This window comes from Sphaerodactylus townsendi, linkage group LG11, assembly GCF_021028975.2.
Source record: "Sphaerodactylus townsendi isolate TG3544 linkage group LG11, MPM_Stown_v2.3, whole genome shotgun sequence".
In the NCBI taxonomy this organism is placed as follows: domain Eukaryota; kingdom Metazoa; phylum Chordata; class Lepidosauria; order Squamata; family Sphaerodactylidae; genus Sphaerodactylus; species Sphaerodactylus townsendi.
The window spans coordinates 56,189,983-56,203,674 of NC_059435.1; the positions used below are offsets into that span (position 1 = coordinate 56,189,983).

General features: G+C 43.7%; 1 protein-coding gene across 2 annotated transcripts in view; it reads right to left on the reverse strand.

Moving 5' to 3' along the window:
- Positions 1–13,692, reverse strand: part of DNAJC1 (DnaJ heat shock protein family (Hsp40) member C1) — an 84,933-nt gene that overhangs the window by 12,333 nt on the left and 58,908 nt on the right. For both annotated transcript variants that reach the window (XM_048511394.1, XM_048511393.1), the window contains exon 9: positions 3,185–3,304. In XM_048511394.1, coding sequence (XP_048367351.1) covers positions 3,185–3,304 — 120 coding nt within the window. The remainder of the gene's footprint in view (positions 1–3,184; positions 3,305–13,692) is intronic.

Here is a 13,692-nt window from a genome sequence, read left to right on the forward strand (position 1 = left end):
CTCATGATCTCTAAAAGAAGTTCAAAATGAACTAAACTGGGAAGAGGGATTCACCCATCACTAGTATAAACACACAGTTGGGGGAAGAGAGGGCAAATACTTAATTATTTCTCCAGGTAGTGAGAGGGCAAGAATGAGACATTAAGTCTGAAGCTAAACATTCAGCAAGGAAAAATGGGTCAAACAACAGATGTTTGGAGGCAGACCTGGAGCGCTGGTACAGGTAACCAGGTCAACTGGCAGAAACTTGGATTAAAGAGAACTGAAGCCAGCTTTCCTTTCATAATCAAAACATTTGGCCAAAACAAATCTAATTAATACCACAAGCCAGACCCAGTAATTTAATAAATGCTGCAGTATCTTTTCACTTACGAATTAAAAATGTGATATACTATCAATTTGAGAGGGCATTCCCTTTTCCACAGAGATCTGAAATGGTTTACAGGCTAAATAGTTCTTTCAGCTGTTTAGATTCTTAGAACCAATTCTCTAGGTTGGATCAAAAGTCAACTGTGGACCCCCACCCCACCCCCCGATCATGCTGTGCCAGTTTGGTAGTGCGTGTTTAGTTTGGGCTCACTCCTGTTGTTATGGAATACAGGGCATGTTAATCAAATTTGCAGAAGACATCAAATTAGGAGGGCTAGCTAATACCCAGAAGGTCAGGATTCAAAATGACCTGGACAGATTAGAGAGCCAAAACTAACAAAACGACTTTCAACAGAGATAAATGTAAGATACTACACAGGCAGAAAAAATGAAATGTGTAGCTATAAGATGGGTGACACCTGGCTTGGCAACAGTAAATGTGAGCAGGGTCTGGAAGTCTTAGTAGACCACAAAATGAACATGAGTCAGCAGTGTGAGGTGGTAGCCAAGAGAACCAGTGCAATTTTGGCTGCATCAACAGGAGTACAGTGTCTAGACTGAGAGATGTAATAGTACTACTATATTCTGCACTGGTCAGACCTCACCTGGAATACTGTGTCCAGATCTGGGCGCCACAATTCAAGAAGGATATTGACAAGCTGGAATGGGTCCAGATGGGGGGCGGGACCAAAATGGTAAAAGGTCTGGATTCCATGTCCTATGAGGAGCAGCTTAGGGAGCTAGGTATGCCTAGTCTGTAGAAGAGAAGGTTAAGAGGTGACATGATAACCATGTTTAAATATTTAAAGGGATTTCATGTTAAAGAGGGAGCACACTTGTCTTCTGCTGCTCCAGGGACTAGGATAAGGAGTAAATGGATTCAAAGTACTGGAAAAGAGATTCCACCTAAACATCAGGAAGAACTTCCTGATGCTAAGGGCTGTTTGACAGTAGAATACACTGTCTTGGAGTGTGGTGGTGAGATTTTTAAACAGAGGATGAATGGCCATCTGTCAAGGGTGCTTTGATTGTGCGTTGCTACATGGCGGGGGGTTGGACTTGATAGCCTTTGTGGTCTCTTCCAACTCTATGATTCTACACGTCAAATCAAAAGGACAACAGAAAACATGCAACTGTTCAGAAGCAATGAAAGCTCTCCCTCCTGTCCTCATGAAGAAGAACAGAAATGCATCTCGGGTTTAAAAGAGGCATATGTCTACAAGATCTTATCGTTAAAAGCACTTCGTTCATTCTAAAACAGAAATATTTCATGTGAGTTTTTTTAAAGTACTCCCCAAAATGTCCTATTTTTTCATGGGAAAAATTGAAAAAAAGTCTTCTGAAAAAAAATTCTCCAGAAATTGTTCATCTTTTTCCCAGAGCTTCACATTTCTACTCATGGAGTAGCATTCTTGAATAGCCCTTCCAACCGCCTGTAGTGGCACTTCATATAGTGCTTGAAAGAAACAATGTTGACCAAAAATGTAGCAGAAGTGAACCATGCCCATGCTGGTCCGCGTATGAACTGAATTCTCCACCCCCCACCCCCAACCCAGAAGATATATGGTTGGATCAAAAGTCACTTAGTGGAAATCATGGGATCCACCTCTTAGAACATACATCACTCTAATATATCTACCAAGATGAATATTCTTGTGTGTTAAATATGAACCAAAGATCTCTCTGCTCTGGATCTGGAAACATCAGGTATATCTTTTTGTAAACTGGGGATCACATGTATTTGTTTTTAAACAGAAGACAAATTGAACAGGATAACTCAAAAAAAGAGGGTTTGAGGAAAACGATTCACAAATCACGAAGCAAACTATCGAGCTGACTTTTTGCCTACCTGGTTTAAATTAACAAATATGATAATGGGTTCTTCATGCCCCTGATTGCCCATCAATTGCTTTATTCAAAAGTATTAAGGAACTGTGATACAGTTAAAGTTTGTGACCACACAAAAAAGGATCCTAAACCACACTGTTTCTGTTTAAAGATCAAGAGTTCCCCTCTTCCCTTTCACATTACTATCTGAGGGGCAGAGACCTTTGCAAGAAAAACTGGGTGTGTGATTAGTATTTCTCATAGGAACAAAGTTTTACATTATGCAATTTTCTTAATGCTCAACTGTAGCAATTACCACCAAGCACCAAATATCCATTGGCAACCAATGAACACTACACTTAAAGTCTCTAGAACCAGAGACACCTGAATGGAACTTTATTTCCACTTTCAAGAACCGCAGTTCCTTAAGTCCAAGGGTTTTTTAAAAAATTTTTTAAAAAGCCAACCATGTTTTCCCTCCCACAGGAAGGGCAAATTATTCATTTTCTACTCCACTATATTCCAAACTTTAGTGAAAGTCCAGCCATTTCATGGAATGAAATCCAATGTAATTCATAGATGCCACCTGTCTAAATAATATTAGCTGATTGGCATTTAGTTGTGTTCCCTTTTAAATCAGCCCCTTCTGGACTTAACCAGACATATTTATCTTTACTTACATCTCACAAATGTTCTCTTTTGAGAAAAAAAGGGTTTAATACAAAGCCTAAAACTGGCATTGTTCTTCTGTGATCATGTTACAGTAGCTCAATCCCCATATACAGCTGATCAATTTCAGCTGTTAATTGTGGAGCAGGGGGACCAGCTGACATCTGCTTCTTGCTTGCTTAGTTAATGGTTCACTTCCAGGTTCTAAAAGGATGATAGCCTCTCTCAAAAGACAATGTTGGACCCCATCTATGTCTGGTTTCTACACTGCCTGTCTTGTTCTGGTTTGTCCGCACAATACAAATTCGAGTGAACTCACATCTGCCACTGATCGACCCAATTCGTGAGCAATCTTTTCCCATCGACCAGGCGTCCCCCCGGGGAACTTAACCATACTTCTTGTCAGTTGGCTAAGGTTTTCTTCTGTCCACTGAGGTGCCTGTAAAACATTTGTAGAACATTCATTACGCTAAGGAACTAGGAGGATTTTAGTGGGCTGAAAACATAGCACCAGAATACATAAGTAATCAAATGACAGAACGTTGCTGCTGTTCTTAAATAAATGTACAATTCCCACCTTTCTTCTGCTCTGCAAAATAATGCAAGGTGTTGTACATTGATATTTTATCTGATGATTCTTACCTATAAACATATATGTCTGATAATTTTTATTCATTTACAATAAACTGGACGGAGATTTTTTTTTTGTGCCATGTTGTGGGGTGGGGGGAAGCAACACCATATGAAAGCAATGTTTCAAAATAATATACAGAACTCATTTCTCCTGGAAGTAATAGTGTAACGCATTTCTTGAGTCTAGCTCACTGTTGTAGACAGGTCCTTACCAAGCAGAGCTAAAAGTAGCTCACAACTGGGTCAATAGTTTAATGGAATCAAGCACCAAGTACAGAAGGGTGAAACAGAATCAAATGCAGAGTCCAAATGAAGATCAAAACCGGATTCAGGCTCCACAAACTGTAAACAGCCGGTTGTGGTGGATTTTCCAGGCTGTGTGGCCGTGGTCTGGTAGATCCACCCGCCACAGACAATTGAATCCAGCCATGAAAGCCTTCGACAATACCTTGCAAGTTCACACACAACGTCGCTGCCACAACATAGCTTGACTACCAGCCCCTTTTATAGCAGACATCCCGCCCATTAGTGTACACACTTCATGCAGCTGTGAGACTTCAATCTGGCCCCTGCAAAGACTTATCAACAAGCCCAGCTTGCCCCAGAGCTGCTAGCCTGCTGCTGCATCTTCTGCCCTGCAAACTGGCACACAGCTTCCTTCAACGATGCTCCTGGGGCTCTGGAGACAAAGGGGGCTTGCAGGACCTCCCCTGGTTTGATGTCAGGAGGCTGGAACCTGGCTATAGCTCCCGGCCTGCTTGCTCTATCCGAGACTGGGGACCTGGTCCTGAAGAGGCTACTGAAGGTTCTGCCTGAGCCTCTGGCCAGGTACTGCAGGAACCTCAGGCTCAGAGCTTGCAGGCATTACCTAAGACTCTGGGGCCAAAGCTATGCACTTTTCCCCATCTGAGTCCCCTTCCGAGCGGTCCTCAGACATGCTGGACTGGGCCACAACACTCACTAATCAGAACAAGCGACTAGAGACCATACTGACTGTGTGAAAAGTACCCAGATGTGCTGCACAGTGGGCAACAACACACACAGGAAGAAACTCACTGTTCTTTACAGAGGCCAATGCAGGACAACCACTGCAAAGGATTCCAGCTTCTCCTGTTATGACAAATCAAACCAAACCTCCCAAAGCAAGAGAGCAGCAGGTCTGCACCGAGACACCTTAATATTCACACCTGCACAGCTGTTCCCGCCTTCTCTTTTTCTCAAAGCCCTCTGCACCAGGCTTCCTCCACACGAGTAGCAAGCAACAGCTCCCCACTTCCATTCTTTGTCTAAAAAGAGCCCTTTATGACAAATAACCTCTCCTAATCACCTTTTCCGATAACGAACAGCCTTGCATCGGGCGGTTTGCATTGCAGAGCCATCAGCTCAGAACAACAGTCAGAGGTGACTGACCCCAGAGACCATCTCCACAGCTACGGCAAAGCTTCTCCCTGACGCTAATCCTGCCTGTCATTCTCCCACTGTGCTCTAACCACGCTGACGTCTGTCCGCCCGCTGCACTGCGAGCTTAACGGGCTCTTCCTGACTTTTCCCTGTCTACCCCAATCAATGGCTCGAGCCTGCTCTTTTCACCATGTCCAAATGGCAGCTTCACTCATAATCAGAGTGCCTGAGCCCCGTTTAAAGGGCTACCCAAAGGCACAGCCATTTGCATTCATTTGCAAAGCAAACTATTTTTATTCACTTTGTCCTGCTATCCAGAACGCCCCCTGAAGCAGATAAATTGGCATAAAGGTACAGCTTGTCCCTTACGAGACAGTAAATAATGGCCAATAGAGGGGAGGATTTGACCAATCATCCTGTTTTGTGTTGATCTTTTCGTTCGTTCATTTTCGTGTATGCCTTTGTCCATCAAAATCCGGAAAACATATCTCTGTGGCATTTTTTTTTTTGCAAGCATTCATTCATTAGTGGATGCAATGGTGTGCGTATGGGGGGTAGGATACACCCACACATGCAAGTGCGCACAAACACTCTTGCACAGACATTTTAGTAGAGAAGGCAATTCTCCGGGGGGGGGGGGGGGGGGAGATGAAAAGAAAACAGGCTCACAAGCGCTTCCACTTGAGAGATGGGGAGGGAGCTGATTTCCATGAGGAGCAAAGAAGGCTGCCACGAGAAATGAGAAATGTATATTCCAGAAAATCAACATTTATCAATGGTAGGAGGAGTAAAGTTATACCCAAACGTCACACAGTCAGACACAGACCCCGTGGGCCAAGATCCAAAGTGCCCTTTTTGGTATACAAGAACCAGTGGTGAGATTCAAATAATTTAACGACCGGTTCCGGTGGTGGGATTCAAATAATATAACAACTGGCTGTTTACAAGAAACATTTTAACAACTGGTTCTGCCGAAGCGGTACGAACCGGCTGAATCCCACCGCCGACAAGAGCTAGACTGCCCAATGTAAAAACAGAAAGGAAAAGGGGGAAGTGACAAATCACACACACAAAACCCATTGCAAGAGTCAGCAACGTTGCTTGCAGCACAGCATCAGAACTGATGGGAAATCAGCCACTGAAATTCTGTAGAGCCGGACATGAAGCGCTAAGGATCCATTCACTAAAGAGATTATACAGAAATGAAGCCCCTCGGTATTAGCCAGAAATTTCACCAGAGATTTGCATTTTTAAAGTTAGCGCAAAGTTAACAGAAGGAAAACCGCCATTTTCTATTGAAAGCTTCTGAAAATGATCTTCATCAGCTGATCGCAGATACAAAATCAAAGCGAGCCAAGAGAGTGCCTAAGAACGGCTCTCTGACCTTTTGAAGCATTTCAAATTGGGGGGAGGGGGAGGAGAAACTATTCCACAAGTCACCCCTGTGGAACCAATGAAAACTACTTTTCAGGCCCTTTTTTCCTAATAGGTTTAAATAATTGAGTGGCATTTGAAACTGGCTAATATTAAAATAGTACAGTGAATGAAGATCCTGAACTTCAGACCTTAAAACGCTTATTGTGCAGACAAAAAAAGTTTCAGTTATTTGCTTTTTCAAGTAAGGACTACAGTAGTACTTGTGTGCCATCAGGTCACAGCTGACTTATGGTGACACCCCGCCCCCCCCCCCCACGGAGCTTTCAAGGCAAGAGAGGTTCAGAGGTGGTTTGCCGTTATCTGCCTCTGCATGTGCTGAGAAAGTTCAGAGAGAATTGTGACTAATCCAAGGTCACCCAGCAGGCTTCACGTGGAGGAGCGGAAAATCAAACCTGGTTCACCAGATTCAAATCTGCTGCTCATGTGGAGGAGTTGGGAATCCAATCCGGTTTGCCAGATTACAGTCTGCCACTCTTAACCACTACACCATGCTGTCTCCTACTACTTTGTCATACTGGTTAACGCAGTCAGAAATCATGGCACTGTCAAGATCCAAAGAGTTCTTGTCTTTCCTCAAACTTGTGAAAAGCCTCAGAGTTTCCTCAGAGAAATCTGGGGAAAAAATCCTAAAATAGTAAAAGCTGTGATGTGTAGCTTCAAGGAACAATGCCCTCAAAGGCTACTGTGAGGTAACCACAACAACACTGCCACCCTTGAAGCCATGGTTTCTGTCAATGGAAGGCAGAGGGAAGTTGCAGGGGCCTTTCCAGGGCTATTACTCAGTGTGGTGTGGTGGTTAAGCATTTCAGATTAGGAGCTGGTTTTACTCAAATACTTTTAAACCATCCAAAGGTCCTGGAAATAAGCTTGTGGATACAAGATCTTGGAGCAGCAGAGAAATACTCTCTTGGTTCTCACATAGGTAGTTAACATTTTAAACTGCCTTTTTGAAGGCCTCCTCTTCTACTGATCAAGTTCGAGCCCCTTTTGTTAAAACCAACCTGCTTTCAAAGTCTTTTAACATTTACCACCCTTTTATACAGGATGCTGCTTTTGGGGAAAGAGGGGTACAGTTAAAGTTGACCCCCAGCAACAGCTGATATTGGGATCAATTTGAATAAGAAATCTGAACCTGGCAGATTACATGCAGAGCTTGAATGACTGGGCTCCCTTCCTATCAGAATTCTCTCTTTCTCTGTGCCTTATAACTGGGTCACTCTTTCTCAAGTGTTTTTAGAAAAGCAGGAATGCCCTGAAAACTTCAAACAGATTTTTAAATGATAATAATTAGGGGCAGAGACAGCAAGCTTTGTTTATCAGATGTATTATATTGTTTTTATTTCACTGTTCCCAGTTTACTGCTTTCTTTGTGTATATTGCGCAGGTCTTTTTAAGCCCTGTTTCCTAATTCTGCAATCTTCCTTGAATCTCAGCTGGAAAGGCAGACTACAAATGAAATACATAAAATAAATAAGAAGCTACCTATCAAAATTATAGTCTTTTTATTCTGATCATGCATTGAAAGGAAGAACTTTTCTTACTCTTCTCCTGGGAAAGCACTACAAAGATCTACAAGTGTATACTTAAAACCCATCGAGTTTTGAGATAAACAATAAGCAGAGCCCCCAGGATCCATCTCACCAATGAAGGGGCCAATTTACCACTACAAGATTACCTTCTGGAGTTGCCCATTATCGTATAATTCATTGCTAACTGATACATAAAGTGATATTTAAAAACAGAAAAGTAGGATTCGCATTTCCTAAATGAAGAAACATTTTAGGAGACATCGTGGTTAGAAGATTACAACTAACATGGAATTTTGCATATAAAATATGATTACTGATTTATAAATATCTGTGTAAGAAAATTAATTCAAGAATGTACTGACCTCTAACTTATGAACGATTTTAAAATGTCTTTATTAGCCACAGGGAATTTTTTTTCCATCAGCATATTGTCTCTATGATGGAAGGATGTGAATCCAAAATGAATATAAACAAAGATTTAGCTGGCCCAAAACTGTCGCATTTTCTTTCTGTCACTATCAATTTCAAGGAAGCTGTTGAATAGATATTCCCTAGAATTTTCATTGCCTCTGATCAGGAGATTATAGTGAAATTTAGTTTCTTAAAAAAATAAGGATATTCCCGGTCAAGATTCCCAGAGCAAAGCGATTATTGCTTGAGCCTAAGGCAGGGGTCTGCAACCTGCGGCTCTCCAGATGTTAATGGACTACAAATCCCATCAGCCCCTGCCAGCATGGCCAACTGGCAGGGGCTGATGGGAATTGTAGACCATGTAATCCCATCAGCCTATGCCAGCATGGCCAGTTGGCAGGGGCTGATGGGAATTGTAGTCCATGAACATCTGGAGAGTCGCAGCTTGCAGACTACTGCAGGAGAGGTGGCAAGTGGGGAGCCGGTAGGTGGAGCATGGCAGGGTGGAGATTCAAAGCCCCCCACCAATAGAATGCCACTGACATTTACGCAATCTCCTCTCCTACTACCATTTTGTAAGTGAGGGCTCAGCTCACAGACTTTTTTGAAGGGGGGGGGGGTTGCTGGAGGAGAAAACCAGCAATGTTTACAGCCTTGAAAGAGGTAGCAGCAGCAGGAGCCAAAAGAGCAGCGCCGCTGAGCCGGAGCCACTCATTCTCCTTGTGCTCATTCCTCCCAGGTTGGTCCATTTGCTCTGAGCTAGGACACTGCTGGCGCTCTGACCACATGAGTGCCGTGAGGAGACTGGCAAGTAGGGGCAGCTAAGGCTGGAGAGTGCGCCCTTTCTATATATGTTTGTGGGGGGGGGGGGGAATGGTTCTCCTCTCTCCCCAGAACTGCCGCAAATTACCTGGCTCCACTCCATCCATGGGTGAGGTAAATCTCCCCTCACTCCAGTTCTTCCGTCGGGCCAGACCTGAGCTGTGGCTCACTTGGGGCAGAAGCATGCCATTCCTGCACCTTGCTACTTGATTTCAGCTGGAAGGGGGAAGGGGGAAAGGGGAAACAGAAAGGGAACTCTCAGGGTGCAAGGCTGCCTGGTTGAGTCTCGACCTGGCGGCCTTGGGACACCCTGACGCCCTCACTGGGGGGGGGGGGCAAGGAAGGGAAAGGAAAGAACTAAATGCAGCTGTGAGGCTACTGGGTCAGGTCACACCAAGGGGTGCACAGCAACCCAGCAGCCTCACTCCTGGGGAGGCGGGGAGGGCAGGGAAATGCACCCCTCACGTGGCGCCTGGCCCCCCGCCCCCTTGTGGCCCCCTAGCTTCGTCCCTAATGGGCAGCACCATTCATAGCCTGAGATGCCAGGATGCAGTGTTGCTACCATGCTGCCCCGGCACCTCCAGGGGATTTTCAGACAGTGCGAGGAGGCATAAAAATCAACAAACCTTTTTGGCCAGCAGAAAGCCCTTCGTGGGATTAAATGGACTTTCACTACCCTTTTGGTGGCGTAAGTCCAGGGTGCTGGCTGTGCTGTGAAAGCCTGGGGGGAATGCCCCAATCCACTGCCCCCTGCACTGGTATCCAGTCAGACACCAACGCAGCCCGGAATGGCCAGCCTCCCTTCTAGGTTATGCGCTGTCAAGATGTGGTGACCGCCCACCTCCCAGCACCACCTCCCAGCTTGCCCACTCTGCCGATACATCTGCCAAAGAGAACATGCTATTTTCCATTAAACCATTCACACACACCCCTTTGGATGGAGTTGTTAAAAGGACTATAGTTTATTCAAATGTTCAAATAAACATATTAATATTTTCAGTGAAAGTAAGCTGTTACAACTGGCTCTAAACCAAACAAACAGCTCTAAACCAGCTCTACAGCTCTAAACCAAAAAAACATGACTAGATGTCGTGGTCAGATCACAGAAATGCATGTTATAGATGGTGGAATGGACACTAAAAAGCAGAATTAGAAAGGGAAAGAAAAAGGAAGGAAGCAGAGACTTCTAATTTGAACTTCAGAAAGGACTGTTTTGTGTGTGTGCCCATTGAAAAAGGTATAATAGAGTACACAAAGACAGACCATATGATCAAAGGTCTGTAGAACAATGTTGTAATTAACTGCATTACCCAAATAGTACATGTCTGAATTCTGTCTTACCCTTGGAAGAGACAAAGATCCTTGGGCCTTGATCTTCCCATTTAAACTGAGAGACTAAAACTTGTTTTCACAGTGATGAAATGGGAAGGGTAGTTTACCAGGATGGACACCAGCAACCATTCAACAGAGGCCTCCCGGGCAGGACGTAGAACCAATCTGAGGTATAGCTTATGTCAGTTCTAAGCACGCCCTCAGGGGCAATTAGCCAGAAGGGCTGTATTGAGATGAAACAGAAGTCCTGGAACAAGTTGCCCTGGGGCAGGCTTCCCCCAGACATGTAGAAAAGCTTCATTCTAGACCCAGTTCTCTGGAGTGGGGTGAGGTTGCCTCTTAATGTGGGCTGAACTGAGTTATCAGGATGGGAGGGAGGTTTCTATTGTGTTCTGTGCAACTAGCTAGAATTACCTCCAAAGATCGCAATAAAGACATTTGCAGGGCAAGCAAGAGTCCATCTGCTATGCTTGCATTTAAAAAAAAATCAAGCCAGGAACTGTGAATGTATACATCTTTAAAAGGCTTTTTGAAAAAGACATCTGAAACAGCATTTTGACGTTTTTATATTTTGACATTTCTGCCTTTACCTACTACGGTCTTAAGCGTTTTAGCTGTTTAAAGTGCCAAAAAGCATATGTAGCAAGCACAGAATTAAAGAATTAGTTCTAAAACCCTGCACAATGCAGCATTCAGTATATTCAGTAGTTTGAAAACTGACGGTGTATTTCTAAGGGATAATTCCAGCAGTGCAGCGGTAGATTAACACGCTCCCACAGCCTGCTGGCAGATTACAGCCCCCAAATCATTAATTATGCCGACTTGCCAGTAATTGCTACAAAAACTTGCAGAAACAATATCTGGCCCAACATTACATTACAAAATTGAAATAAACAATTCACTCTTCTGCTGCCTACTGCTCACAAGAGAGTCTGAGGACATGAACATAAGAGTCTCTGTCAAGGGCACAGCACCGACTAAGCCAACACGTGGAGGTTTGCATTTCAAAATTAGGGAAAGGAATTATTAGCTCCAGTCCCTTTTTGTTTTGTTCTTTTATTTACTTGTTTACAAAGAGATGATGTCACGTTGCCAAAAAAACCTATCCAACGTGGCTTACTCAATAAAACATAAAAAATAAATCATTATAGGTTGTCAATCAAAACCCAGCATTAAAAACCCAATGAGGGCATAAAATTACTGAGCACTTTAAAATGTATAACAATACACAGGCTAAAAACACACACAATAAGAATGGTGAAAAAGGACCAACTCCTTAATTAAAAGCTTGGGTAAGGAGAAATCTTTTGACCTGGTGTCTAAAAGAGAACAGCACAGGAATCAGGGTGAGGGCAGTTCTCTGGCAAGGGGCCACTACTCACAAAGCCCTGTCTCTGGTTGCCAAATGGGCTCCAGAGAGCAAGGCTTGTGAGGCAGACCTTTGGTAGGCTGGACAGTATGGCAGGGAGTAGTCTTTAAAGTACCCAGGCACCAACCCGTTTAGGGCTTTAAAGGTTAAAAAAACACAACAGCTCTTTGACATGTGGCCTGAAACAAACAGGAAGCAAGCGAGATCTTACCCCGCAGGAGTGATACAATCCCTGAATTCAGCTCCCCAACAACAACCCAACAGTTGCATTTTGGACCAGCTCAGGTTTTTGGTCTCTTACTTTGCCCTGCCTGACCGTATCTGGAAGCAATGACAAATTAGGGTGCCCGTCCTATGCTTTCAAATGTAAGCTGTGAAGCAACCTTTGGAGCAACAGGAAGACATCATTTCAAGCACATGATTGGACGACAGAAAGCCCAACATCCTTCCCATCAAGCCTGCTGTTCTCGTTCCAGCCAGAACTTCTTTCAGAATCCAGTTGTGGGGCAGGGAGGAATGGCTGGGAGAAGCAGCAGGCAAAGAAAAGGTCTCTTCCTCTCTCCCTCAAGCACACACACTCACTTTTCTGGGCATTAATTTGTCACGCAAAATTGCTCAGTGAGCTCTTCAGCAACAATCCAGATCAGCAACTACTGTGCACAGCTCAGCCCACACACTTGAACATCTGAAATCAGTGACTTTGTGCTTTTTACATCTGACACTTAACCGGGAGCTGCAGCCAGACACAGTCGTGTACCTGAATGGAACGTGTCAAACCAGTTTGTGTCAGATTCCCGTAACCTGCATATTTCAGTGCATATTTTCAGTGCACATATTTCAGGGAAATACTAAAAAAATCTCAGTTTTCTCCTTCCTCTGAGGACACGCTAAGATTATGGGAAGCTTTAGCCTGGACTCAGACAATAAGGAAGGAATATTACAATCATGCAAGTCATGACCCTTTTTGGAGATCACCGGTTCAACTAAATGGAGGGTTCCTGCCTTTTCGTACCTTTTGGGTGGCCCTGCAGGCCCAATATCAGGTGGCATGGGGTGTGCCTCCGACCAGAACGCTTAGTCCAGCCAGCACTACATCTGCATGCCAACGACTCCATTCGCTCAGCATATGCTGAGGTAATATCCTTTGCCGATACACATTTAACATTAGTGTTCCTGTACATTGTTGCTTTGAAATAAGCAAGTATTATGAAGACTATGGGCTAATGAAACAGGATCTATATGCAAATGAAGTTAATCAACCAACAATCTTCCGTTTAGGGACACGAGCAAGAGAATGAAAGAATGTGAATCTCACACAAGTAAGAGATGACAGATTAGCACAGCGTAACAGAACTCAACCAGTTTTCCTCAGATAGAGATTTATTGCTTCCTCTGTCACTCAAGCGAATTTCCAGCTGTCCCTCAGCCTATATCCTTACCCCCATCTACCCAGACACCTCTGATAGAAACAGGACATTGTGGGTAAAAATTCTCTCTCTAATCATCTTTGATCTAGATTGGCACCACCAACTTGATTGATGTGAACATAGTTCCTATGAAGAAAATTCTGCAATCTTTTAATCAAGTAAAGCAGGCATTATGATCACAATTTCTTTGCTTCTTTTCTTTGAGGCTATTATTAATTAGGCCAATTAAGTACATATCAGATCTGACATTCCCATCTCCTGAGTATCATCATCAGGTCTCAAGACAGAGTATAATTAAGATGCTTATTTCAGAGCCATGCTGTTTCTGAATACTTTACAACACCGGCCAGATTAATTTAGAGTAGGAGAATTTAGTGAAGTAAAACAAGCCTATTGCAAGATTTTGTCAATGGCAACTGTTCGTAATGCCAATGATCAGTGCGCTAGAAATGTTCCCCAGATTTCA